Source organism: Madurella fahalii, assembly GCF_045866475.1.
Source record: "Madurella fahalii IFM 68171 DNA, scaffold_1, whole genome shotgun sequence".
Classification (NCBI taxonomy): domain Eukaryota; kingdom Fungi; phylum Ascomycota; class Sordariomycetes; order Sordariales; genus Madurella; species Madurella fahalii.
This window is the reverse complement of record NW_027263971.1, coordinates 6,121,022-6,146,967: the sequence shown is the minus strand read 5'-3', so window position 1 is coordinate 6,146,967 and position 25,946 is coordinate 6,121,022. Positions and strand designations below refer to the sequence as shown.

The window sequence follows — 25,946 nt, the reverse complement described above, 5'->3', positions numbered from 1 at the left end:
ACAACGGTTCAAGAGAACCGAAGGGCTAGCGCGGTAAGTTGGCTTCAACCGAAGGCAAGGCGCAGAGTGTTGAGAAATCTTGCGCCAACCGGACCTTCGAGGAGTCCACCAAGGCAAAACACTAATGTAGTCCACACCCCATGCAAGTACTAGTAGCGGCTTCACGAGGAAGACGTGCATCTTCTATTCAGGTAATGGCGGCGAACTAACAAAACACTACACACTTTGATGTTGACGCTGTACCGTTCTGGTTCAGAGGCTCACTGATCCTCAACAACGGAGTAGCCGAAGTCGACAGTGCCCTGGTCCAAAACTCACCCCTTAAGTTCCCCAGCCTCGCTCCATTGATTATGAGCTGGGGCCGGACCTGCTCGATCGTTCCCATGGCGTTGTCATACGGTCAGAGGCACTTCCTGCTGGCCAGCCGGACTTGTTCCCCAGTGGCGCTAAGAACATGGTAACAGGGCTTCTTCATGAAATAGCCAGCAGAGCTCCATGTCAAGTGAGCCTTGGTGATTACTACGTTGATGTTGAATTAGGTCGTGGTTGACACGGAGAATCGGATAAAACGAAGTTGTACCTGGTACATTTCATGGTCACGGGGGGAGGAACGGGTGCCCTAGGATACAGATACATTGCCACTTCCATCAAATGCTCCCGTCTGCTCACACGGCCCTGTGGCGCCGCCTGTGTGAGGGCAGAGGCAGGCAGGATCTTGTATCCCAGTCCCCGTCAATGATTCCAGGCCATGACTCGGAGAGTGTTGGGAACATCTCTATCTCAATGAAGCGATGACCTGACAACTCTCCTGGCGGAGCACGAAACCTGCATCTCCCCTCCTTATTCCCTTTTCTGTTCGTTGTGACCCCCTCACGATCTGCTACACACATACACGCACACACACACACAGACACACACACAAAAAAAAAAAAAAAAAATGAAATAAAGAGGGAAAGAAACAAAGAAACAAGGAAAGAAAGAAGGAAGGAAAGAAAAGATCCAGCTAAACTTTGTGCGATGCGGTAAGGCAGCAAAGAACAAGAGATCAAACTACTGGAAGAGTGCTAACCAAGACAGAGTGCATCGACAGGCGCTTAAAGGGGGAGACTCTCAACTGTCTGCGTTCTCATCGCCAGCCTGGCAACCTCCCTTTGTTTCGGTCCCACCTTCAAAGCTTCTCCAAGCGCATTTCTCCGATAACGTACGACGCGTTCAAGTCAATCCAAGAGACCGATGTCCCCTATATGCTCCCTCGGCTCAACACTCCCGATCTCGGGGACATGAGACCGGCTCAGTTCAGTATCATGGTACCCAACGATCTCCCCTGTGTTCCCCCACTCGCGTTGAGACTTGGCGAGTTCGAGTCCGAGACAACGAGCTGCTTACAAGAAGTTGGGTGAATGGCAACAAAGAGCCTAGGGCCACCAGGTTTCCCGCTTACGCCGTCGTCAACATGGCACTGGCTTGGGACTGTGTTGTTGGCCAGCGTCTCTGTCGAGAATGGGGCTCTGGATTAAGGCCGCAGACATGCCGTTTTCGGTTATAGAACGTCTGCTCTGTTCGAAATATGCGAGACAGACCCTCCGGCTTTCAGGACATGACGTTGTCTAACCGAACCTCTCAGACGATGTGCGCAGGTGACATTCCACGGCTCCGCGTCGATTACCTCGGCAGGCGCTGGTGAGTGGCTGTCCAGAAAACTTCTAAGTTAACCCCCTTCTATCTATGTCCTTAAGTCTGTCTTCATACATGCTGCCAGCCTCCAAAGACTAGCTAGGAGTTTGCATACACCGAGAATAGTGTAGGTGTTACCATCTTGAATGCCGAGCTGATAACGTGCTGTTTGTTCCAAGCCAGCAATCAGTTTCCGCATAGAGCAATGAGTGCTGCCCTTATTAGTACTAATAGAGCGACTAGAAGACGTACCGTTTCCATCTGCTCTGGTTTATGCCGCACGCCTCGACAACCATGAACAGTTCCCATGGCTCATTCGATACCAAGATTGCCGGCGCGTTAATACTCAGCAGAATCGCCTCCCATGGAGGCACGTGGTCGTTTTGCAACTGCTGTGTCCGTCCTCTGCCGTTCAGCATCAACCTCATCCGATGGTAACAAGCCGCCATCCATACTCCCAGCTAACCAAAGTCTCTTCTTCAATGCCAGTATTCGTCTTGGTCTCAACTGTCAACCTGGGATGAGAGATACCGCAACCGCTCATACTGGACCGCATCAGTCCCTCGCTCAGCATAGGGTTATGCGTTAACGAAGCACCTGATACGGTGAGCAAGCGATGCGGAAATGGCTGTATCGGAAGTAGACTGGGTTAAACCCGTGTCAAGGACGGGGCGTAGACGACGGTTTTGTGATAAAAATGTATTGCCCTTGCTCAGATTGGTCTCGAGTAGTAGCCTAAGCCAAATCGCTGCACACGATTGCATTCGATCGCCTTCTTAGTTTCTACAGCGAAAGCCTTTTTCCCTGAACCGAATTCCGACCGGGTAGTAAATGTATCCGATCTCCATGGCGTCGTGCCCGATCTCGTGTTTCTGGCGTCCGAGGACGCGCCAATCCAGTGGAGCCATGCGAATCCCGCCCTCGGCACCTCTCTCTTGTGTGTCGCCGCGTACGTCTGATACTAGCGTGATGCGATTCATCGGAAGTGGCTGCAGCGGCGTCCTCGCTGAGTATAATCGCACATGATGGCGGGTGCCATTCTGGTAGTACTACGGGGCGTGACAGGCAGTTCTAACGATGGACCGAGACACGGAATTGGGAATGGTGGCAGTGACGATGGAAGCAGCGGCAGGTGCCACAGGACTTTGTCCACTCCATCCCTAGCAATCCGCTGGTTTTCTAAGGAGGCGTGCAAGATCGCTTTCACAGCTCATTTTCCTATCCATTCCCCCATTCCTTCGATCGAGTGCTGCTATTAACGGCTAACGTTATTTCCATAGATGATGATGGGAGGACTACGATGAGTATTTCCCTCTCGAGGACGATGCTGACCGCCATCGCTCCTGGAAATGACCGCTGTCATCTGTGACAAATCACACCACATTGAAGGCTGCGTCATTGCCGACTGGACAGCAGCCTCTGCCGAACGACAACCACCTACATCTCTACCCTGACACACAACACCCCGAGGCGCCGTGCCAAGCGAGCGTGTCTGCAAAGTGATGCTCTTACATCAACTTCTTCACGCAGACTACTGGCTGCCGGCGAAAGTATGGCCCGATAGCAGCTGTCAAGGAAGTTTCGTTAGTACTCGCGTCTGTTACCGCACCTGATCTCATCACTGAGCAGTTCCGCTCCATCTGAGAGATTCGACTTTGTCCCTTCCATGTCTTCTTCAATCCGAACTTTTAAAGTTGTCCCGTCGCTTTTGACCTCAGAAACCGTAGTCTCCTTCACCTCACAGCGCTCGTTGGTATTGCCTACTGGGCTCACAGGGGAGGCTGTCCCTTGGCAGCCACTTTGTCTTGGACCTTAGGGGGTGATGTGCAGTGGTAATAATAAGATAGAAATACTCTAATTAACTAAACGCGTGGACCATTCACAACAAGGGAACGTCTAAAGCACAGGACTGCTTAACGGGAAGACAAGCATGGAGCACAGACTGGGAGTGTCGAGCTTGGAAACGCCAGCAGTGTCTGCAACTCCATCCATTGGACCGAAGAAAACGCGGTGTCACGGGTCCCTTCCTAGACTGAATTGGGGTTGTCACAGTTATGAGATGCAGATAGAAGGCCTATGCAACGATAATCTTTCTGAATGCTCGAGAAATGATTCGGCCTCCCTGGTTCCGCAAGGGAGCCTCCGAGGCAGGCGTACAAAAGGCTGAGGGCCTCTCAACCTGTCATCTGCTGGCCCAGTGTGTCCTTCATCAGTCGGCTTCGCAAAACCTAGACGCGCTGTATATTGTCGGCAACTAGTCTGCCGTAGACATGACCAGGAAACCAACAATAGATTAGCTACACCATCATGCTCATCTGCGTCTGTAGATACTTATCGCACCACCCATGTTCCTCAGATAAATGACGTATCTATGACGCCAGCACTACTCCCCGTCTTCCTAAGTGTAAGTCTCATCCTCGTTCACGTGCTACTACCTCTGAAACCTGTCACTCCGAGCTGGCCCTGCGAAACTTCGAGTGGTGTGCGTGGAATGGACATGATTGGGCTACGGCTGTCGTTGCCTGGTAGATAGGCGAGGCAACTCGTACTGTACAAGTGCGTCTCAGTTACGGAAGGCATCAGCGAACCAGTGGCATGGATACGGCGGTGGATGCAGTGTGGTCCGACTCGAAAACGGCGTGCGTCGCAACAGAAACAACCAGTGTGTGAAAGAAAAAAGACCGAGAAGAGAGGTGGGGCTGCTTCGGCTGCTTTCCACTCACGTGCTTACGCGACATTAGCGTGAGACCTCGAGAAGCTGCCAACCCCTCAAGTTTATTTTCCATGTGCTGAGCTTCACTTCGCAGCTTCAACTACCCATTTTATAATGAAGGTATGGACCCTCGACCCTTCCGATATATCGGGGAGACTGCTAATATTTGCCCAGGATATTCTAGTCGCTGATAGGTACCGTGTCGACCGTAAAATCGGCGAAGGAGGGTTCGGCCTGGTCTATTCTGGTACGACGCGGTTCCTGGCTTCCCAAGTTGCCGCTGACCCCAGCAGGGACCGATCTCCAATCGGGCGAGGAGGTCGCCATTAAGCTCACATATATTCGAGACGACCCGGAGGCGCTCCGAGCCGAGAAGGATACATATGAGGCGCTGTCAGGTGGGGTCGGCATACCGCGAGTGCGGTGGTTCGGGCAGGAGTGTGATTTCTACGCGCTGGTCCATGATGTCCTCGGCCCATCACTCGAGGATTTGTTCAACTACTGCGACCGGAAATTTTCACTCAAGACTATCCTCCTCATCGCCGACCAGGCCATCTCCCGAATCGAATATATCCATTCGAAGGGCTTTCTCCATCGCGATATCAAGCCAGACAACTTCCTAATGGGCATCGGGAGGCAGGGAAACATACTCTACACGATTGACTTTGGCCTCGCTAAGGAGGTTTCCGATGCTGAGAGGCGCAAGAATGTAGAGGGCCTCCCACTGGGCGGCACTCGGCGGTACGCAAGCATCCGCAACCACAACGGCCGTGGTAGGTACTTCATTGCAATCCCATTCTGCCAGTTACTAAATCGCGTGAAGAACAGTCGTGGGGCGACGACTTGGAGTCCCTTGGATACATCTTCGTGTATTTCGCTCGCGGCACTCTGCCGTGGCAGGGCCTTAAGGCCGCCACGGAAGAGGAAAGGGACGAGCGGATCAAGGAGATTAAAGAGAGCCTATCGGGTGAAGCGCTCTGCGATGGTTTTCTCCCCAGAGAATTTGCCACGTACATCGACTACACCCGGTCCTTGCGTTTTGATGACAAGCCCGACTACTCATACCTTCGTAGGCTTCTCCGTCGTCTATTTGCAGCGAAGGGGTTCAAACACGATAATGTCTTCGACTGGACGGAGAAACTATTCTACGAGATGCAGAGCAAGGTCAACAGCAAAGCGCCTTTGACACAAAAGAAGCCACGGAGACGAGTAGTCCCGAACCCAAAGAGGCCCAAGAGAGGTCGACGACGGTGAGGTTAGGGCAGCTTGAGGAACGCGCGAGCGGTCATCATCTCCTAACGGGATACCCCTATGATTCAGTTGTAGGGCCGCCTTGACCTGTTTCTGTCTAAGAGAAAGGCTTGAGCTCTCCGTTCCAGCCATCCGACTTCTCTACGATCCTACGTGATAAACCCCCTACCCTTGCGTCCCTTGAGGATCACCAGATGATCCATAACGACATCAAGCCGGCGGGACAATTGCATACTCGGCCGAGCGCGGCGCTGTTTCCTTCGATTTGGAGATCGCTACTTTTGCCCATGACAATGGCCCTATTGGAGGAACGGTTTGGTATATCCCGCTGGAGTTCGAAAAAACGGAAACCGTGGTGTCCTAGGGAACGCCCCTGGGCATTGAGGGTCACAATGCTCTACGTCGTGGGAAAATGGCCTTTGGGAAAGCACATCCGCAAGCTAGCGGATCTATGATGTGTCTAACAGGGATGAGGGGCCATATCGGCGCATCATGGACTGGGCGGGGTTGGTTGCTGTGACGAGGGAGAACCCAAATAGCATAAATATGACAGAGCAACTCGTCCATCAGATGTTAAACGACAACCCAGTTTCGGGGATCCGAGCCACGCAGGGTCCGGAGTCATCATGCAATTGAAACTCTTTACACCCCTCTATGCATGCTCGCCACTTGTGCTGTAAATGCGGTCACGATCTCGACTGTCACAAAGGATGCATGAGCTACCTTAGTTACCACCCGAAGTAAGGCACCTTAATGACCAAGCCGGTAACGGCATCTATGTCCACTAATTGACAATGACAACAGGATTTGGGACATAGGCTAGGCTAGCTAAGAACTGATTGATAGCTAGAATTACACGGCGTGGATGCGTTGCTGGTACTGCACCCACTAGAGGAGGGACGTCTCTGTCATGATGTTGCCACCACTCACCCCTTGCGCCCTGCACTAGCAATGGAAGCTTGAATGGCACCACCATAGTATCCAACTAGGCACTGGTATCACAACATAACCTAAATACGAAGTCGCCATATTGCCCAGTTAAGTATCATCAGTTCATGATTGCCGGCGCTGGGCGCTTAATGCCCAGGTAATAACAAAAACCCCCTTCCTCCCGCCGGGTCGCCGCGATCGCGTATAGGTAAGGCCGGCCGGTGAGGGCAGAACACCCGAAGATATATTACTTGCATGCGGATTGAAACATCACGACAAAGTTCCAGAAAAGAACTGGGGAGGAGCAGGTAAGCCACCTTCTGGTGAAGCACCCTCAAGTTGTAACGATGACATCCACTCTTAACACATCCACGAGTTAGATTTAACAAATGTCTTGCCGTTTATTATCATGGTGCGCCGGTCCTTCTACTACGATATAACCATTCGGGTTTTGGGCCGTTAGACGGGGAATTCCAACCTCGGTGCTGCTCATTCAACAGACACCTCGTAATAAATTCTGGGAGCCCCAGTTCCTTGCTCAACCAGGCCGATGTTGTGGTCTTCTCTTATCCAATGCTCGATGCAAACCGACTCTGCCCCTAACCCCCAGTCATGGTTGTGCGTGAGCCGACGGGACAACGTCCATCATTTCAATTTCAACTCGGAACCCCCCAGCAGACTTAGACTTCACGCCGCCCATGTTCCACTTCCACCCCAATACCTGAAGCTAGCGCTTCTCGTTTCCAGTACCGAATTTAGGGTGTCCTCAGTGAGCCGAGCAAATACATGAAATGGCTAGAAAGAAATTGAAAGCCATCGCCACGATTCAATGCATTGTATCAGGATACTGTTGGTACGAAGTGTGGTGGGTAAATGGCGACATGGTGATTCCCGGAAGCGGCGTTGATACAAAGCCTTGGTGAGACAGCAAAACGGGGAAACCGATACCGCTGGTCCTGCGACGTTAATCGCATTCATGCCGTACAAATCAAGTGAGAAAAAAGGAATAGCTGTCAACGCTGGCGCCGAAGCTATATTAACAAAGTAGAATTCTCCCTTCCGAGACGGCCCTTCCCTGAGCGCTGAGGCTATCTACAATGCTAGAGTACACAAAGAAAAGGGGGAATCTGAGAGCGTGTTTATAGCACAGAGAGGTCGCCGAATCTCTCCTGTTGGCAAAAAGTCAGCTTCATACTACCCTGGGAAAGAAATGTCATGATTTGAAAGGGTAGACGCACCTTGTAGCCCGGCACAGACCAGCGGCCCTTGGACACGAGCTTGGCAGTCTTCTCGTCGATGGACGGCTCGGCAGCGGCAACCTCGTCGACGGTGAGTTCTTCAAACGGCCGGGCCTCCTCAATGTTCCTGAGCGTCTTCTCCAGGTCCTTGAGCTCGAGGTCGACCTTCTCCTTGGTGGCCTCGGCGTTCCTGATGGCCTCGACTTCGAAGGCCTCGATGGCCTTGAGCTGACGGGCGACGTCGTAGGTGGCGGGCTGGAAGGCGTTGAAGCGCTTCTCGATCTCGTCGACGATGGCCTGGTTCTTGAGCACCTTGCGGTAGTGGGCGAAGTCGACCGTCGTCGGCAGCTCCGAGAGCATCTGCACCTTGCGGCGCACGTCGTCGTTGCGTTTCTTGAAGGCCTGGAGACCGGCCACCGTCTGGCCGCGCAGGCCGAGCGACGTCGTGATCTTGGCCCAATCGACCTTGAGAGCTGCGCTTCGCTGTTTTTCGAGCAAAAAGACAAAATTAGCTCAGCTCGACCGGCCGCGGACTTTGCACCGCCCGCATCCTGCTGCGCGCCAATGCGCAGAAAACCGATTCCCAGCAGGGGTACAAGCCCAATTGACCTGGAGGACGTACCGTGGCCATTTTTGTGGTAGTTCTGAGGTGCTCGGAGAAGTGGGGAGTTGAGTCGCTGTCGTTGCTTCGAGTTTGCCGGATGCAAGCAACATCCGCCGGGGCGCGCTGGGGCTTGTCACGTGACTACTCACGGGAGGAACCGGCACAGGGTCGCGAACCCGGGGACCCCAGATCCTTCGGGGTTTGGATGTGAATGTCGAATTACGTAGGTATGGATAATTGGGCTGAGATACTACTACATAGCTGACGGGAAGCGTTCTAGAGTATGGGCAGGGCTTTGCGGGAGTTAAAGAGTCCCTGAGAAACAGTATTGTCGCAAGCCTCACGGCTCGAGCGAATTCGTCCATATCAAGCACCGAGATCAACAGAGCACGATTGCAGGGAAAGCCTGTCTAGTAGCTCGAATTTTGGCCACCTAACGGACCCAGCAATGAAGCTGTGGCGCCGGAAACTTGGCGGGCTTTTGCCCAATAAGAATATGCCGAAACACAGAAACGACCCGTAGCGCCTACCCAGACTAGACACTCAATGCCATGATTGAGTTGACTATGTCGTTGTCGTTCTCTTTCAATGCCTTGATGGCCTTCTTCCGGGACACATTGGCTTGGGTCATGACGAGCTCGATATCTTTATCCTCGATGCCCTCAGCGTCAACCTCCTCGCCATCGTCTTCCTCCTCCTCCTTGGCGTGCTCGTGCTTGTGGTCGTGGGCGTGGCCGGCGTGATCGTGCTCAGCAGTCTGGCTGGCGAGCTGTTGGGCAGCAGCAGCCTGGGCGCTGGCGTTAAGATCCTCGATCTTGGCCTCACCGAACACGCTGTACAAGTGTCAATCGCAGGCTCCCATCGAGATCATTGCCGGTATATCCTTACATGTATGTGTTGCTGTTGGGAGACTTGTAGACCTCGGGGTTGTTGATCACGAAGAGAATCTAGCCGTATCGGTTAGCCGCCTGTTTTTCTCCGTCCCCCGCGTCCGAACCGCGCCGGCTCCGGCTTTGCCCCGCACGGCAGCAGTGTCCGGACTGCAAACCCCCGTCCCATTGCACTCACGTTCTTAGGGCGGCGAAGGGTGACGCGGGTGATACCCTGCACGCGGGTGAGGTGCAGCTTCTCGATAGCCTTGCGAGCCTTCTTCTCGTTGCGTGAGTGGATTACGGCAGTCGAGCCAGCCGGGATGCTGGCATCGGCAGCCTCGACCTCGGACTCGTCGCTGGACTCGTCATCGAGCTCCTCGACCGTGGGCTTCTTAGTCTCCTCATCGGGGAGCTCCTCAACGCGGGGGTCAGCCATCTTGAAAGCTAGCGGGTTGACTCTGTTAGCTTCCCAACCCTGAGCACAACATAATCGCTATTAACTAGCTGCAAGGCACAGGGCTTCCCAAGCCAGCCAAAGAGATGCCGCAGGAACATCTTGAACCTGACTCACCTTGGTGCAAAAAAATGCCGTCAAAGGTTGGTATGCGGGTGTTAGACGAGCTGGCAGGCCGTGGTGGGAAGAAATGTTCGGATCCAATTTTCAGGTAGGGCTTGTCTGTGCATCGAACTTACACACAAGTGACGCTAGTCCTGATTAGGTAATCACGGTAGCTCCATAGCCTTGGTTCATCGGGGATGCTGGGTCGCGCATCACCGGGCAAAGGCCAAGACTGGACCTGGACGGGAGCAATCCAAGAACGAAACAGGTAGAGCAGAAGCGGCGCCTTCATGGCATTCCCAGAGTTTCCTATTCTGATAGCTCACAGACCTCGCCGGCCTGGCGCCGTATTTGTGGCAGAGGCAACAGCCCATTGGGTTATGTTTTTGGCTTAATTTCGCATTTTCCATATGACGCCGGTCACTTTTTGATGTCGTGACATACAGGTCTTCCGAAAGCGACGCAAAGAGAAACCCAGCAGCCCTAATATGCTGATGTTCATGCAGACCGTTCCAGAATACCTTCCTCCCCCAGAAAAGCCATGCCGAACCAAACGCTCCCCCTCTAAAACAGCCCATCGACTCATGCAGCGGCCTTGATCTTGGCCAGAGCCTTGCGCTCCTCGAACCGCCTCTGCTTCTTCAACCGCATAACCTTGAACCGGTCGAAATCGGTAAGCGACTGGCGGCGTTCCTGCTGGAGCTGCTTCTTCGCCCAGTTGCCCTCATGCCACTTCGCGTCGACACCGGCAGCCTCCCACGCCTTCTTGACGGCACCCGTCCGCGCGCCACGGGGCAGCTTCTCGATCACAATCGGTGTGAGGAGGGTCTTGGCCAGCTGAACGGGGCCACGGGGAGTCGCGAGCTTGTCGTCTGAGGAGGGGCCGTCGACGAGAGCCTGGTTTGCGATTTAGTCTCTTTCCCATTCACACGCAACATCCATTGGCCCCCCGGTCTCGGCGGCGGTCCGTCTTAACGTACACGCTTGTGGTCGATGATCTCGACAATAGCAGCGAGGCTGCCGCTCTCGAGCTTCAGCACACGGCCGACCTCGACGCGACGCCACGAAGTCGCTCCGATGTTGATCTCTGCCATTTTGTCGACTTTCTGAAGGCGGTCGGCGGTGTTAGCGATCGGGGCCCAGCAAGGTACTTATGAAAAGTTGAAATTGTGCGAGACGTGCAAATAGAGGAAAGGCAATCGGGAGTCTATAATTCCATGCAGGGAGGAAGGATGTATCGTACGTACCTTTGATGCTGTACCAAGGCCGTCAAAGAATCCGAGTCGCTGCCGCTCGCCGATATCCAGACCAATTTTGTGCGCGTGTTGGTAATTGGCAGGGCTCGTCGAAAATTTGCGGAACCGTTTGGTGCCGATTCCGACAAGCCCCCGGCGCACCAGCCACATGCGGGGGCAATGCTGCCTTAACTATGTGGCTCAATATACTAAGTGGCCCACTCTTCTCTGACGTGTTATTCCACTTTCCGTTCCAAAACCAACAGACTCTTTTGGCTCTGCAGTCTCTCGGTGACATGTGACATGGATACTAGGCCTCTCCCATGAGACCGAACAAATCAAGGTGGTGCAACCGAGAGCAGGATTTCTTAGTTATCAAGCGCTGTCGAGCGCGACTAGACACCACAATTGTTTTCCAGATCCAAGGTGGCCAGGATGGTGGAGGCTGACGCTTACGTCCCAGTAGCGCAATGTCTTCAACTTCATCCACCAACCATTTTATCGTTCTCTCTAGGCATCTTGGTGTTTCAAGACGAGGAATTGCTATGTGGTGTTCCACAACCTGATCTGTAGGAACAGCCCAAATGTGTGTCAGTGTTCTACGTCAAAGCGACCTCGATGTAGCTAGTGTAAACCGAGCAAAACTTAACCCTTCCGGGAGTGTGATAGACTGCAGCGCTTCGGTTCCTGCATCCTCAAAGGCGGTTTGATTTGCACAGACTCGGTTCCTCAAATAAGGTCTGGCACCTGAGTATCCACTTTTGTACCTTTCCTCATCCCTCTGCGCCGGTCGACCCCACCACATTTCCACTTCGCTAGCTCCAAAGCTCCTAATAAGAGAGATCGGCGGGTGACAGACATCAGACGAGGAGACATCGGACGAGGAGGCACCCTCTATTGCCGTGATGGCTCAACCATTGGGCCTCACGTCGTCCGACGTGGTCTTTAGCGAGGCCACGCCCGAACAGCGGCAACTCACTTGGGAACTCAATGGCGAAGCATGGGCCGCACCAATGTCTCTAGACGACTATGTCAGGCGGGAACAGCATCTTGCACAGCAGGAACTCAACCGAGACGGCGGCTGCCGTTATTGGGTGCTCTACCTCAAAGGCTATCCTCGCCAAATTATCGCTAGTTGCGAGGCCACTCGCAAGCCGGCGTTGATCTCGAACGGCCATGGCGGGCCTGCGCGGGACGGCTACGGCTACGCCGTCACCAATGTCTATACTAATCCGACCTGGCGGCGACAAGGTATGGCCGCCTTCCTTTTACACCGGGTACAAGAGCAGATAGACGCCGACAGCGACTTCAGCGTGCTGTACAGCGACAGCGGGAGGAATTACTACGCCAACCTCGGGTGGCCGGCGGTCCCCAGCCGGCAGGCAACACTCACCCTTCTCGCTCCCCCCTCGCCTTCTCAGAATCAGAGCCCAAACCAAACCCCCGCCTCGCCAACACACAACAACACCATCATTGCCTTCACGCCCAGCAACCCCTCCCGCACACGTCCCCTCCAACCAGACGACCTCCGCGACCTCTGCGAGCTCGATGAGCTCTACCTCAACACCCGCTTCGACTCGCTCCTCCCGGCGGACAAGAAGGTGCATGTGGCCTTCCTCCCCACCCACGCCTCGATATCCTGGCACCTCGCGCGGTCCGCCTTCGACGCCCGCAAGCTGTTCCCCGCCGACCGGGCGGGGCCCGCGCCCCTCAACGCGGGCGCCATCACCGCCTCGGGCCGGGCGTGGATCTACTGGGCGCACGACTGGCGCGCCGAGCGGCTGCGGGTGCTGCGCATCGCGAGGGCGGCCGTGGCGGACGGGCTGGGCGCCGCGGAGGAGGAGGAGGAGAGGCTGCGCGACGTGGGCGCGCTGCTGGAGGCCGCGCTGGCCGAGGCGGCGAGGTGCGGGCTGGCAAAGGGCGTGGTGGTCTGGAATCCCGACGAGGCAGTCACGCTGGGGTGTAAGGCGGTGGGGAATGCGTTTGCCGGCAGCGGCGCTGCGCGCGGCGAGGGCGTCGAGGTCAAGGTGGTGTTCAATGAGAGGCTGGATGGGGGGATTCCGAGTTTGAGGTGGAAAGGTGGGAAGGGGGAGGCAGTGGTGTGGGAGGAGCATTATGGGTATTGCTGGTGCTGAGGATCTGGGGTTAGGAGTTGGGAGGCTTCTGGTTTTGCTGATGCTGCTTAATTACATCTTTGCCGGGACTGCATGGTTCAGAGGAGTCTGGGTCTGGTCGGTGCTGGGAACGCTGGATGGTTATCCGTCTCAACGGAAAAACACGGTCAACTGGCACGGTCTGGTTCGATGATTCCCCCATAGTCCACCGCTAACGGCCACACGACCGTGTCCGCCGCCATAATGTCAAACTCGAACTTTGCTTATCTCGTACATCAACCTTGGCTTGAACCACATGACTTGACAATCGAGTGGTTTGGCTCGTTGATCTCGGGGATGCTTGCTAACATAGATTGATCGTATCGACTGCTCCCGTTAAAGCATAATGAAGTGGCTATCATGCGGCGAGGAGGTTGTTAGGAACTTACGTTGCTCGCAACCCATTACACTGAGTAGCGCGAGCATATCATTGCTGTTCGTTGGATCCGTTCAGGCGCTAGGGAAATATGTGGGGCTGCTCCTGGGCGGGAATTAGCGAGCGGAGTCTCTAAGGCCCATGTCCATCCATGTGCATGGAGCTAACCTCGAGTGCGCACCAATCAGCTGGCCCTTCTCATTCCGTGTTTCAACCAGGGCCAGTATCGTGACAACCGACAACGGCAAAAATCATCTCCCTTTCAAACTTTCGTCCTCCGCTCATCCCCGGCCATGGTTGACTGCCGGTAGCCTTGAAGAGGTTGCGATATTGGCGCTAATGGGAAGTTCGCCAAGAGCCGAAAGAAAATGCCCCTCCAGCCGCTGAAGACGACCGCTGTAAGCGGCCGAGACCCCTCGCTCCTCTCCCCGTCCGATTACGACGGCGATGCGGTATCCATCCGCAGCGATCAGGATACGGATAGCGATGATGACGAACGCCAGCTGCGCGCCCGGAACAGCCGCGAGCTTCGGGCGCACGACAGGCTTGTATTGATGGAGGAGGAAGAGCTGGATCAGCTGGTGACCGAAACGCGGAGGAGGCAGGAGCGGGAGCGGAGGGGATCTGGGCTGCCGATACCGAATCCGTTGAAGTTGCTATCCAGGAGGCTGAGCGATTCATCCATGCCAAGATCGAGAAGTCCGTCTACCCAACCGGCCGAGTCGGTCGAGGACCTTGTCTTGGAGAAGAGGAGGGCGAGGAGGACGAGGAGAGAGGCAAAGAGAGAGAGACTTCTGGCAGATGCGCAACACGGTGAAGATGGCGAGCTAATGTACGAGATGGAGGAGGGCGGTATGAAGGACGGCAGCTCGACTGGCGAGAGTAGCGACCGAGAAGACAGCGACGAAATCGACAGAAAGAACTTGCTTCATCATGCCGAAGCCAAGGAGAAACGGAGCCGTGGCTGGTGCCGCTGGCTGCTGTTCTACGCAATAACCGCTGTCGCCTTCGCGATTCTCGTTTTGGTCGCCTGGAAGCTTTCGATTGAGCGGAGGAGTTCACGACACAGCCAGAAGCTAGTCAGCAACGGCACCGCTATGTTCGCGCCCACCACCATTCTTATTAGTTTGGACGGCTTCCGCGCGGACTTCGTTAACAGGGGCCTAACGCCGAGACTCAACGCGTTTATTAAGGAGGGCGTATCGCCCCTCTACATGCTGCCCTCATTTCCCAGCGTCACATTCCCCAACCACTACACACTCGCAACCGGACTGTATCCGGAGTCGCACGGCGTTGTAGGCAACACTTTCTGGGACCCTACCTTGGGAGAAGAGTTCTACTACACGGATCCCGCGCGGAGCATGGACCCCAAGTGGTGGATGGGAGAACCGTTCTGGGTCACGGCGCAAAAGCAAGGGCTGAAGACTGCCATACACATGTGGCCGGGCAGCGAGGCGAACATCCTTGGGACCAGCCCTACGTACATGGACAGGTACAACGGGAAGGAAAGACTTTCGAGAAAAGTCGAGAGGATCTTCGATTTCTTGGATATGCCCGACGCCGACAGGCCGCAAATCGTCGCTGCGTATGTGCCGAACGTTGACGGAGATGGGCACAAATATGGGCCGAACAGCACCGAAATCAGATCTACCATCGAAAAGGTGGATCAGATGCTTGATGACATTTTCAAGGGCTTGGAAGCGCGGCACCTGGCCGACATTGTGAATGTCATTGTGGTTTCCGACCACGGCATGGCAACTACCGACATCTCCCGGCTCGTCCAGCTTGAAGACATTGTGGATACCAGCAAGATCGAACATACGGATGGTTGGCCTCTGATCGGGCTGAGACCTAAGAACCCGGATGACCTCGAGGACATTTATCGCGAGGTGATTCAGAACACCAAGACGAACCCCAATCTCGACGTGTACCTCCGTGATGTCGATATGCCCGAGAGGTATCATTTTTCGCGCAATGAGCGGATTGCCCCGTTGTGGATTGTGCCAAAAACCGGCTGGGCACTTGTCAAGATGGACGAGATGAACTTGAAAGAAGCGCAGGCCAAAGGTGCCGTCTATCACCCCAGAGGCCTTCACGGTTATGATCATGAGCACCCCTTGATGAGGGCTATCTTCGTCGCCCGAGGCCCAGCTTTTCCTCACCAGCCCAACAGCCGGATCGATGTGTTCCGTAAGTGCCATCACCATCCCCACGTGTGCGCCGCGCTGACGATGATAGAAAACATCGAGGTTTACAACATGCTGTGCGATTCCGTCGGAATTGCTCCAGCCCCGAACAATGGAACACTTCGGCTCCCCTTGACGCCGGTAGGGCTGCACGATAGCCAGGGCACCGGCTTAGACACACCGGCGGACCCAGTAGAAGCTATTCCCGCGTCGACCTCGGCTACGCCAAAGCCAACCAAATCTATCCTAGTCAATCCTATCTCCACGACTAACGCCGCTACAAATCCGACAAAATCCATTGGGTTTGACAAGCCCGCGCCGCAGCCTACTGAACATCCCTCAGGTGCCGACAGCGACAGCGACAGCGACGATGATGGGGGCGACAAGTCTACCGTGGACAAGATTGAGTCATCTGTCAAGGACTTTTGGGACTGGTTTACTGGCAAGATCAGCCACTGGTGGGATAAAGTCAAGGGCCACGATGATGATAATAAGGGCAGCTCTTCAGAGTAGTCATTATATTATCCTCAGCCTCTGAATTTGACACCAGCCTTGTCTAGGGGAGGCGTGTTGGTTGATGATGATTGGTGTCTTTATCACGGGTGGTATGGGGCGTTTGGCACTCGTATAGGTTCTGGTGGGGAAGGCGTTATTAGGGCTGCCTTCGAAAGCCTCGGTATCTGTGTGCACCTTTATTGGCCTCTTCTTTGCATCAATGACTGCATTTTCCATTGCATTTTCTTTATTAGACTTAAGTTACTCATCAATGTCACCTCAAGTTATTCCAGTTGAAACTAATCGTCGTTAAAGAAAAGGCTCCAAGCACCAAAGAGAGAAAGCACGATGCCCATGCCACTCCTTTCGCAATCTTCCTTCAAGTCTCCTGTGGGGCATTCTTGTCTTATTTGCATCTTACCGTACTAATGCTGTCACAAGAACATTGTGCGCGCGATGGAGGCGGGAACGGGGCCCAAGAACTTGCAGATTGGCCTACGCTAATACTCGATGTTCTGGCCGATCCTAATTTATTACACGGGAAATAGAGCCCTTTTAATCGTGATGGCAACCTGAATGACAATGACTTACTTCTAAAAAACTCTCACCTAGATCATGGGGAGTGCTCCTCACATAGGTATTTGAGTAGCAGATTTTATATGTGGTTCGAGCAATGTGGTGTGTGCCGCCTCTCTGACTGCGTTATTGTAACATTAATCCAAGGTAACGATGGGCAGTCTCTAGTGCTTAGCAGTTCCGTCTGGGGGCATCCGTTCAAAGTGAGACCTGATCACAGATCTCGATGCCAGACCTACTGTGTGCTGCATTTTTGGGGATCACGAAACTGTAGGCTGCTGTCAGAATTAAGTTGGAGCGCGGCCCAGAGCGCCCACCGATTTAGCGGTGGTGTCCTGAGCATCCCTACTGAATCTTTCTTGGCCGAGGCTTAGGGTATTTGCAAAGCCGTTCGTCCACTGAATGGTTGGGTATCCATCCTGGCCCCTTCGGGCACCCTCCATGTAAGATACCAACTTCCCAGTAAGGTACGTCCTTAGTGCAGACGAAAGATTTTGGACTTTCTCGCCCGCAAAAGTTTCTGACAGTCTCGAATCGACTTTTGAGCCTGTTCTACCGGTCCTCCCTTTATGCGCTTCTGGATTACGTCGATTGGCGTAGGAAACATCGCATGCCTTGCCCAGGCTTTGAGGATGTGCTTTCCTATAGGTACAGAACCTGCCATAACTAGCCTCAAGCAACTGATCAATGCAACTACGCAACTGAATTTGGGCGAGTTAGCTATAAAAGCCCTGCTTGTGCTCGTAAAATTGTCCTAGGTAAGTTGAGTAGCCATCATCGAGAACAACAGTCACATTCCAGGCAGAAACTCGGTCAATGTGAAAGCTACGCCTATCGAGTGGTTGCCATCGGCTTGATACCCAAACACTCGGGGGTACAAATATACAGATTCGTTCACGGACGTGCATCATAATGTCGATCTCGATTTTGCAGCTCCATTGTTGATGTCTTCGTTGGTCTTGCCATCTGGATCCGTGCAATCCATTGTGTCTCGTCTTCGAGTTCTAACACCCGAGCCATGTGATGGAGGTCGTTTGTCGGGTCCGGAAGCAGCTTACATGGGATGCCACTGCATGATTGATCTTGGAGGCCTACAATCAGAGCTCGGGCCAGTTGGCTCGCTTGACAAATCATGCACTCTTCGCCATGCGGGTGAATTATTGGAGTAGAGACCGGCGCCTTTCCAGGTCTTGCTCGGAGAAAGCCATGCTGAGCCGACACCTGGAAATTATGTGGTGCAATGAAAGAGCACTGCGCGAGGAGGAGAGTGCACCATTGTTGCCTTGGGCAAAAATCAGAAGCCTGTTGTGGCGGCCTGTGCTCAGCCCCACGAGGATACCAACCCACCCACCTTATGACTTTGCCCCTTAGCATTTCCTTGGATCTGGTCCAAGAAAGGGAGTGATAATCGGTACTTCTGGAACTCCCTACTTTGTCTCCCAGGTTGCGCATTTGCATTTTCCGATGGGCGATCACCCTGATGGTTGGGACAGGGATCTCAATTCCGATCTCCCGTCTTATTCTTATTTTCACTGAAGCCTCTTCTTTGGCCCTTGTGGTGCCACCGTGCACAATAGAGCCGAGGACCGAAGAATCATCCTCGGGGCAAACAAAACTGCGTTGGTACACCTTTAACGTATTGACGTCACTGGTAGAGCTCCCTTCGGCGCATTTGATATTAGAGTCGGTATAGAACCTGATGTGGCTAGGTACAGTAGAGTTACCCATAATACACAGTAGATTTAGCTGGCTGAGACTCATGTGGAGGCGAAAACCGGAGACGTGACGCGTGGGATACGCACCTCTCAGCCCTTTGCTCGGACGAGGCTGCGCATTCAGCTCTTTGAGTCGTGGGCCTTCCCTGCTCGTTGTTCCCCCTCCCAACAACTAGTGGGCCGTGTTTGATGGCTGCCGACCTTGAACAACGCCGAACCTGCAGACAAAAGAAAAAATATACAAGGCAAGACAGTCATTGTCTGCAAAAGTTGGCCCGTTCAGTACCACGGTGGAGAGCACTGCAGCGAGCACTGCAGTAAGTACCGCAGTGAGCACCGCCCTGATTCACTCTCTACCGTAGCAACCCTGCGGACACTTCTGTGCGGTTGGTTCCCTGAACCGTGACTGCCTCTTCAATTCCAGCCATTCTTTCAGGCTACAGATATTGTGTCGACTCGCACACGGTGCAGCTGTCTTTTTCATTTTCGGCTCATTCTAGCGACGGTCCATTCTTGAACCGGCAACGCGGCCTGCTCTACATGCAGCCTTCCGCTACAAGTTGGACTACAGCGCGCTATGCAACCTTCCTAGGAAATGGCCTCTGCGAGCAGAACTCCCTCAGCAGCCTCGATCGGCTTGCCTCCACCCATCAGCTCTCCCTCTTCCCTCATTGAGCAGCTCTCGGAAGACCTACTTTTCCAGCGAGGTATCCTTTGCTCTCTGCTTGACCGTGATGACTCAGATTCCGCCGAAGAGGAAATAGAAGCCGTCAAAGCCCAAATCACCAACATTAGGCGTCAGCTCGCCGAAGCTCGCGCAAAAGGTTCTTCCCACCACCCATCGTTAGCCACCACGACCTCATTTGATTAACGGAGAATTTGCAGTCCCAGTTACTCCAACAGCCGCTAGCATGAGCAATGCCGGCCGCGCCTATCCTGTTCAAGGTACGGATCAAGTATTGTCGACATGTCGTCCCCTTGGCAGACACCTGCGATGACCGGGATCGTACCGAGGCATCTCCAAAGCTGACCGCAACTAGGCAACCGACTGAACCACAGCATGTCAACGCCCTCGAGTATGGGGTCAACCCCCGGGAACGGAACCCCACTAGGTTTCGGGATTCCGTCGCGGAAGCGCTCGATTGGGAGTTCGCACCTCGATGTTGGCCATTCCAACGGGGAATCCAGCAAGTCGAGGCGGACTTCTCCGAGTCCAGGATCCGCTGCTTTACAGCCCGGCTCTGAGTATTTCGGTGATGATGACTTTCAGGGCTTCTCCGTCATTGACCTTACTGGGTAGGTTTGATCCGCTTACCGCGCAGGCCAACTGGGAGCAGTCTGACTAAACACCGATCCAGGGACGATGACGATGAGTGGCGCTCAGCAGTCAGGCGTCAGAAAGAAGAAGAGGATCGCTTACGCCGTAGGAAAGCGGAAGCGGATAGGGACGCTGCCTTTGCAAGGCAGATCGCTGGGTACCCTCTGACGTCCACAGACGGATACAATTCCGCCGAATTACCCCCGCCCGGTCAGAATAATGCCTTTGATCGAATTCTAGGCCGATCCACCCCGGCCTGGACGTCTGCTCAGACGGGTCAACCCCGCGTCAAGCCAGAGCCCGGTACGATCTTGCCGGCGAGACCAGGCGCCTTTGTGCGACATAGCAATGAGGGACCCTCAACAGGGTCTTCCGGTATCAAGTCCGACCCGGAAGCTAGCCGATACAGAGTGCCCGGCGCCTGGGAAGACTCTGGTAGCGATGGTGAAGGATTTGCGTTCGGAGGCGGCCGGCGGACCATAGACGGCCCTTCCCGTCCCTCGCTACCTTCGCGCCCTTCTTTGCCTTCGCTGCCGTCGGCGTTAGGTGGTTTTGGGGCAAGCGACCCTTTCGGTTACTCGCCTAATGTTCCTGCGATTGAGTTGGCTCGACAGTCCTCAATGGCGCGTCAAGGGTCCCCTTTCTGTTCGGTGTCGTCCGTCTGGCCGCCAGTCGGTCCAATGGGTCACCCACTACAAACACTCGGCAATAACCCCGAACTTACGTTTGGGGCATACCCATCCTATGCGGGACAAAGCTCATCGAACGTTCTGTCGCAGGGTCCCGATCGACCGGGTTTCATTGATAATGGCAACTATTTTCAGGGGCCGGCCGCACCAACGGCTCTGCCTTCGCTTGCCGCAACTATCAATCGTGTCAATGGGTACGACTTCAATGCGCTGGTGGACGAGGACGGAAACCCCCTGAGTGATCGCCTCGTCAACTACCTGGATGATTACGTCAACGATCCCCGAAAGACCGAAGAGGATATTCAGCAGCTCTTGTCCAACATCCGTCCCGACATGGAAATTCCCGAGGAAGAACGTGGTGAAACCCCCGAGGCCATGAAGTACCCCCTGTATGCGCACCAACAGCTCGCGCTCAAGTGGATGACAGATATGGAAGTGGGGTCCAACAAAGGCGGAATCTTGGCCGATGACATGGGCCTTGGCAAGACCATCTCTACTTTGGCATTGATGGTATCGCGGCCATCTTCTGATGACATCAAGGTATGATAATCTCCGATTTAAGTTCGGGAAATTTTCGAGGCATGATTCTCACGTTGGTTGCAGACCAACCTTATCATCGGCCCTGTCGCCCTCATCAAGCAATGGGAACAGGAGGTGAAGAAGAAGCTGAAGGCATCCCACAAGATGAGCGTCTTCCTTCTTCACCAAAAGAAGCGACCTTACTCTGAGCTGAAGAATTACTCTATCGTGTTAACCACCTACGGGTCGGTAGCCTCGGAATGGAGGCAATACAACAAACACGTCGAGCAGCGGAAGGCATCACCTCGATATAACGAGGAGGAGGACATGGAGCTTGCCAAGAAGTGTCCTTTGCTTCACCCACGAAGCAAGTTTTACCGTGTCATCCTCGACGAAGCTCGTAAGTACAACCACACCCGTTTCCCCATCTCTCCATTTCCCGGCCGCTTCTGGAGGCGAGGGATAAATAGATACCTCTCGAGACTGGCCGAATGGGGAGAAAGTAGATGACTGACCTTGTCGGGCAGAATGCATTAAAAACAAGGACACCCAGGGTTCTCGGGGGGCACACAAGATCAATGCTGTCTACCGATGGTGCCTTACCGGCACCCCGATGATGAACAACGTAGCAGAGCTGTATCCACTAATCCGCTTCCTGAGAATCAGGCCGTATTGTGAATTCAAGACGTTCCAGGAGGTATGAGAATCCTCCTCATTTTCAAGATCTGAAGCCGCGCTCTAACGAACATAAAGTCTTTCAAGACACTTGGGCCGAGGAGCAGTTCATCGAGTTATTCCCGAGACAATGCCATGCGGAAACTGCAGGCTGTCTTGAAGGCGATCATGCTGAGGCGGATGAAGAGCTCAATGATCGATGGGAAGCCGATCTTGACGCTCCCCGAAAAGACGGAGAGCTCGGAATACGCTGTGTTCTCAGAGGACGAACAGCAGTATTACCGCGATGTTGAGTCAAAAACTCAGGTCCTGTTCAACAAATACTTGCGCGCGGGAACTGTCGGCAAGGATTACTCCAGCATCCTTGTCCTCCTGTTGCGGCTGCGGCAGGCGTGCTGTCATCCTCACTTGATGGACTTTGACTATGTCGGCAGCGCTACTTCTGATGCTCAGATGGTAGACCTAGCCAAGGGTATGGCGGCTGCCGTTGTCGAGCGTATCAAGGCGATCGAAGCGTTTGAATGCCCCATCTGCTATGACGCCGTCGAAGACCCGATCCTCCTGCTTCCCTGCGGTCATGACACGTGCTCAGAGTGTTTCGCTTCGCTCACTGACAACACAGCTCAGAATAACATCAGGTCGGGCAACGAGAACGGAGCCGCCATGTGCCCTGTATGCCGGATGCCGGCCGACCCCGGCAAGGTGATCAACTATACCGCCTTTCAAAAAGTCCACATGCCCGAGAGAGTCAAAGCAGAGGAAGGCGCTGCTGAAGGGGTTGAGGAAATGACTGACTCGGAGGACGGCTCTTCGTCGGACGATTACACTGATTCGGATGACGAGTCCGCCGGCAGTCTTGCTGACTTTGTCGTCCCCGATGATGAAGTTGAAGAGGCTGGCAGCGACGAAGATGCCAGACTCGACGCTGAACTGGCAGCGGTTGTCAGAGCCAAGAAAGAAAAGGAGGCCAAGGAGACTGAGGAAGCCAGGGAAGCCAGGCGAGCGAAAAGAGCGGCCAAAGACGCCAAGAAGAAGAGCAAAGCCGAAGGAAAAGCGAAAGCCAAGACTAAGGCTGAGAAAGTTGAACCTCACATGCTGGGTAAGCTTCGCATCGAGGGTAGAAAGAACAAGGACGCCCGCCGGCGATACATGCATTACCTCCGAGACAACTGGGAGGACTCGGCCAAGGTCACGAAGGTTATCGAGCTGCTCCGGGAAATCCAGGAGACGGACGAGAAGACCATCATCTTCTCCCAGTGGACCGCCCTTCTCGACCTGATCGAGTGCCAAATCAAGTACAACCTCAAGTTCCGGTACTGCCGCTACACGGGCGACATGTCTAGGAACCAGCGTGACGAGGCCGTGCAGGAGTTCACCGAGAACCCGCGCAACAAGATCATGCTGGTCTCGCTAAAGGCTGGCAACGCGGGGCTGAACCTAACTGTGGCCAGCCGTGTCATCATCTGTGACCCGTTCTGGAATCCCTACATTGAGATGCAGGCCGTCGACCGGGCGCACCGGATCGGCCAGCAGCGCGAGGTCAAGGTTCACCGGATCTTGGTCAAGGAGACGGTGGAGGACAGGATTCTGGGCTTGCAGGAGGAGAAGCGCAATCTTGTCGAGGCGGCGCTGGATGAGGGGTCGAGCAAGAACCTGGGGCGGCTTAGCGAGCGGGAGCTGGCCTATCTGTTTGGCGTCAATCCGGCTCGTCGTTGAGGGTGCATCGCTGTGCCTCTTTCGGTTGGAGCTGGAGGTTTTGATTGGTTTGATGTTGGCATTTTTCTCTTCGTGGGGAGTTGACCTCCTCCTTTTGTCGGTCTCGCTTTTTTTTTTTTTTTTTTTTTTACGTGGTTATGATTACCGGTTTTCATTTGTCATCAACTCCTTGCTCTACTGCCATCAGCGTTAACAGTCGGGGATGGCGCCTTAAGACGCTGCTGGCTGCTGGCTGATTGTCTATTTCTGATTTGACTGTGGGAATTGGGACTGTCCTGTGGGAGGAAACATGGGGTTGGAGATATTCTGGCTCTGTTCTGCTCTGATACACTTTTTATCGCTGCATATGGGTGGACTGGACTCAACGGATGGATATGGGTTGGTAGGCAGCGGGTTAAGCATTTTCAGGGGCGGAACGGGCCTGGGAGAGGCTCAGCGGGGAGGTAATTTGTGTTCTTTTTGCCTTTACCGGGTATGCTGATTCATTTTGCACGAAGATCGATAGATATGTGTGTTGTTATGAGTATTATTATCCTATTTCCCAAACCCGCTTCCCGTAAGCGTATAAAGGAAGACCACAGCAGTTAGGTGTACGGTTAGACCTTGGGGAGGATCCATATGTGGCAATCCGGACACCGTGAATGACGGCATTCCGGGAGACAATAATAATCGTCTCTACAGGATAGTGAGTTGCCACAGCGGCAAAGCCATACGTATTGGGAGGTGTAGCTCTGTACCGGCTCCAAGTGACGTGTGGGGCCGTCATTGTCTCCCAGGTCTATTGGACTGACCTGCGGTTCCGGGAATATAATCAGTCGCACACGGTGGAAATCTGAGGGTTTTTCCACACCATACATTACCGCTCCAGACGCCTCTGGCTGTCCGGTTCCTGGCCCGGCTGGTTGTGGTATGTCCCCTTCCTTCCAACCCATACGAAACCACATTCCGCACACTGTGTTTGAACTAGCATTTGTTAGTTCGTATCGAATACTACAGCGTATCGGGGGGTGATGCCTCGAAGAAGCACTTACCATTGGACTGTAACATCTTCTGGCGCATTTCGCTTCGTCTCGCAGCGAGGGCAATACCCAACGACGACAGTCGCAGACTCGAATATGATGCTCATGTTGATCTTCATCCCTCTCCGGACTGACATCATCCACGGCAACGAGGCGTCGATGTCCCTGCATGTGCAGGCTTCCTCTAGCGCATACTGGCCACGGACAACCCGCGCATGTCCCCTGCGATCCTCGAACTGATGCGCGAGAAGGAGGTGGAACATCTGTACCCGTCAGCAGAGCGAATCGCCCATAGAATTCACTAAAGGGCGTAGATACCTCCCATGAATGAACGAGGTCCAAGGGTATTTTGATGATGTTGCCCAATGCGTCCTCAACGATGAGGGGCATGTCCTGTGTTGGGTCCAAGGACCGGGATATCACCAGCGCTCGAAGTTCAACCATGGCTTGGCAGGCCTGGCTGACCATATCCTTGACCCCAAGCACTGCATTGAACGTACGCTTTGCTTGAGAAAGAATAGCCCAGCCACTTTCCTCCTGGTTCTTCATCCTCTCGGACAGAGCGTAGAGCTGAGTTGTCTGGTCTTGGCTGAGACGCAGCGCGGCGTCTTGGACGTCGTGGTTTTGAGAGAGCAGCCTCTTCACTTCCTCCAGCCGTGCCATCATGGTGGCATTATCGCCTCGAGCCGATCTCCTTAGAAGCAATACGCGTCATGTTAGTGGCGTGCGCATCGGGTTGAGCATACACTTAGACGGTAGCAATCAGGGGCACGCAGGCAGGCTGGCTCACTGTGTGGCCAGAGCGGATAGCAGAGTCATCCTCTCGATCCCGCGGCTGAGCTTCTCCCGCAATTCCTTCGCTCTCTCTTGCTCTCTCAGAGCCCACTCCATCTTCCTGCCTGCGTCTCTGACACGGTTGCCCGAGCCACCGGACGAGAGGCTGAAATGGTACTTTGTGCGCCAGCGGTCGAGGGCCTCTTGTATCAAGCTCCCGCACTCGTTCACAATCTCTTTGACGGTTGTGTCGAGGCCGGCCAGGTACGGGGTGAATTCATGCCGGGGGTACGTCGCGACGACCTGGGGGTAGTCAGACACCGTTGCGGAGTATGAGGGTCTAGTAGGCTTTCGGAAAAGCTTTGTCATAGGTGATGTAAATAAATAGAACAAAGTAAGCATAAGCACACCTGCATCAACACCCTGACAAACATGTCCAGCTCCGTCGTCAGATCTTGATAGCTCGTCGCGCTGCCATATTGCGAGTGGCCTATCGCTCGGCCGAGCTGGATCGCGGTCTGGCAGACGGCGATGATATCGCCTAGGCTCCCAACGGTTAGGCCAACTTCCATCTGACGGGGATACAGTGGAGCGGCGACGAACGACACGATTGAGATACGAAGGTGAGCGGAGTTCTTAGACTCGGAAGATGTTATTGA

The 25,946-nt window shown here is 54.2% G+C and overlaps 7 protein-coding genes across 7 annotated transcripts; 4 read left to right on the top strand and 3 right to left on the bottom strand.

The window, feature by feature from the left end:
* Positions 1 to 4,501: 4,501 nt before the first annotated feature.
* CSNK1D (Casein kinase I isoform delta) lies at positions 4,502 to 5,641 on the top strand (the record flags this gene model as incomplete). The annotated part of the gene is made up of 3 exons (XM_071057292.1): positions 4,502 to 4,634; positions 4,681 to 5,160; positions 5,211 to 5,641. The coding sequence occupies 3 exons, from the start codon at positions 4,502 to 4,504 to the stop codon at positions 5,639 to 5,641; spliced, it is 1,044 nt and encodes a 347-aa protein (XP_070913393.1).
* A 2,066-nt stretch (positions 5,642 to 7,707) lies between these two features.
* EGD2 (GAL4 enhancer protein) lies at positions 7,708 to 9,718 on the bottom strand (the record flags this gene model as incomplete). The annotated part of the gene is made up of 5 exons (XM_071057291.1): positions 7,708 to 7,737; positions 7,807 to 8,289; positions 8,976 to 9,243; positions 9,299 to 9,357; positions 9,479 to 9,718. The coding sequence occupies 5 exons, from the start codon at positions 9,716 to 9,718 to the stop codon at positions 7,708 to 7,710; spliced, it is 1,080 nt and encodes a 359-aa protein (XP_070913392.1).
* Positions 9,719 to 10,423: 705 nt separating this feature from the next.
* Positions 10,424 to 10,935, bottom strand: MFIFM68171_01868 (60S ribosomal protein eL14; the record flags this gene model as incomplete). The annotated part of the gene is made up of 2 exons (XM_071057290.1): positions 10,424 to 10,738; positions 10,822 to 10,935. The coding sequence occupies 2 exons, from the start codon at positions 10,933 to 10,935 to the stop codon at positions 10,424 to 10,426; spliced, it is 429 nt and encodes a 142-aa protein (XP_070913391.1).
* Positions 10,936 to 11,981: 1,046 nt separating this feature from the next.
* MFIFM68171_01867 (Lysine acetyltransferase) lies at positions 11,982 to 13,211 on the top strand (the record flags this gene model as incomplete). Its single annotated transcript, XM_071057289.1, has 1 exon — positions 11,982 to 13,211. The coding sequence occupies one exon, from the start codon at positions 11,982 to 11,984 to the stop codon at positions 13,209 to 13,211; it is 1,230 nt and encodes a 409-aa protein (XP_070913390.1).
* Positions 13,212 to 13,973: 762 nt separating this feature from the next.
* MFIFM68171_01866 (Putative pyrophosphatase/phosphodiesterase) lies at positions 13,974 to 16,304 on the top strand (the record flags this gene model as incomplete). The annotated part of the gene is made up of 2 exons (XM_071057288.1): positions 13,974 to 15,795; positions 15,844 to 16,304. 2 exons carry the CDS (start codon positions 13,974 to 13,976, stop codon positions 16,302 to 16,304), a joined length of 2,283 nt encoding a protein of 760 aa, XP_070913389.1.
* A 2,868-nt stretch (positions 16,305 to 19,172) lies between these two features.
* Positions 19,173 to 23,494, top strand: MFIFM68171_01865 (SWI/SNF family DNA-dependent ATPase-like protein; the record flags this gene model as incomplete). Its single annotated transcript, XM_071057287.1, has 6 exons — positions 19,173 to 19,401; positions 19,618 to 19,873; positions 19,936 to 21,124; positions 21,188 to 21,503; positions 21,631 to 21,800; positions 21,857 to 23,494. 6 exons carry the CDS (start codon positions 19,173 to 19,175, stop codon positions 23,492 to 23,494), a joined length of 3,798 nt encoding a protein of 1,265 aa, XP_070913388.1.
* Positions 23,495 to 24,350: 856 nt separating this feature from the next.
* Positions 24,351 to 25,859, bottom strand: MFIFM68171_01864 (Fungal N-terminal domain-containing protein; the record flags this gene model as incomplete). Its single annotated transcript, XM_071057286.1, has 6 exons — positions 24,351 to 24,392; positions 24,448 to 24,457; positions 24,526 to 24,776; positions 24,832 to 25,207; positions 25,304 to 25,590; positions 25,698 to 25,859. The coding sequence occupies 6 exons, from the start codon at positions 25,857 to 25,859 to the stop codon at positions 24,351 to 24,353; spliced, it is 1,128 nt and encodes a 375-aa protein (XP_070913387.1).
* Positions 25,860 to 25,946: the final 87 nt, after the last annotated feature.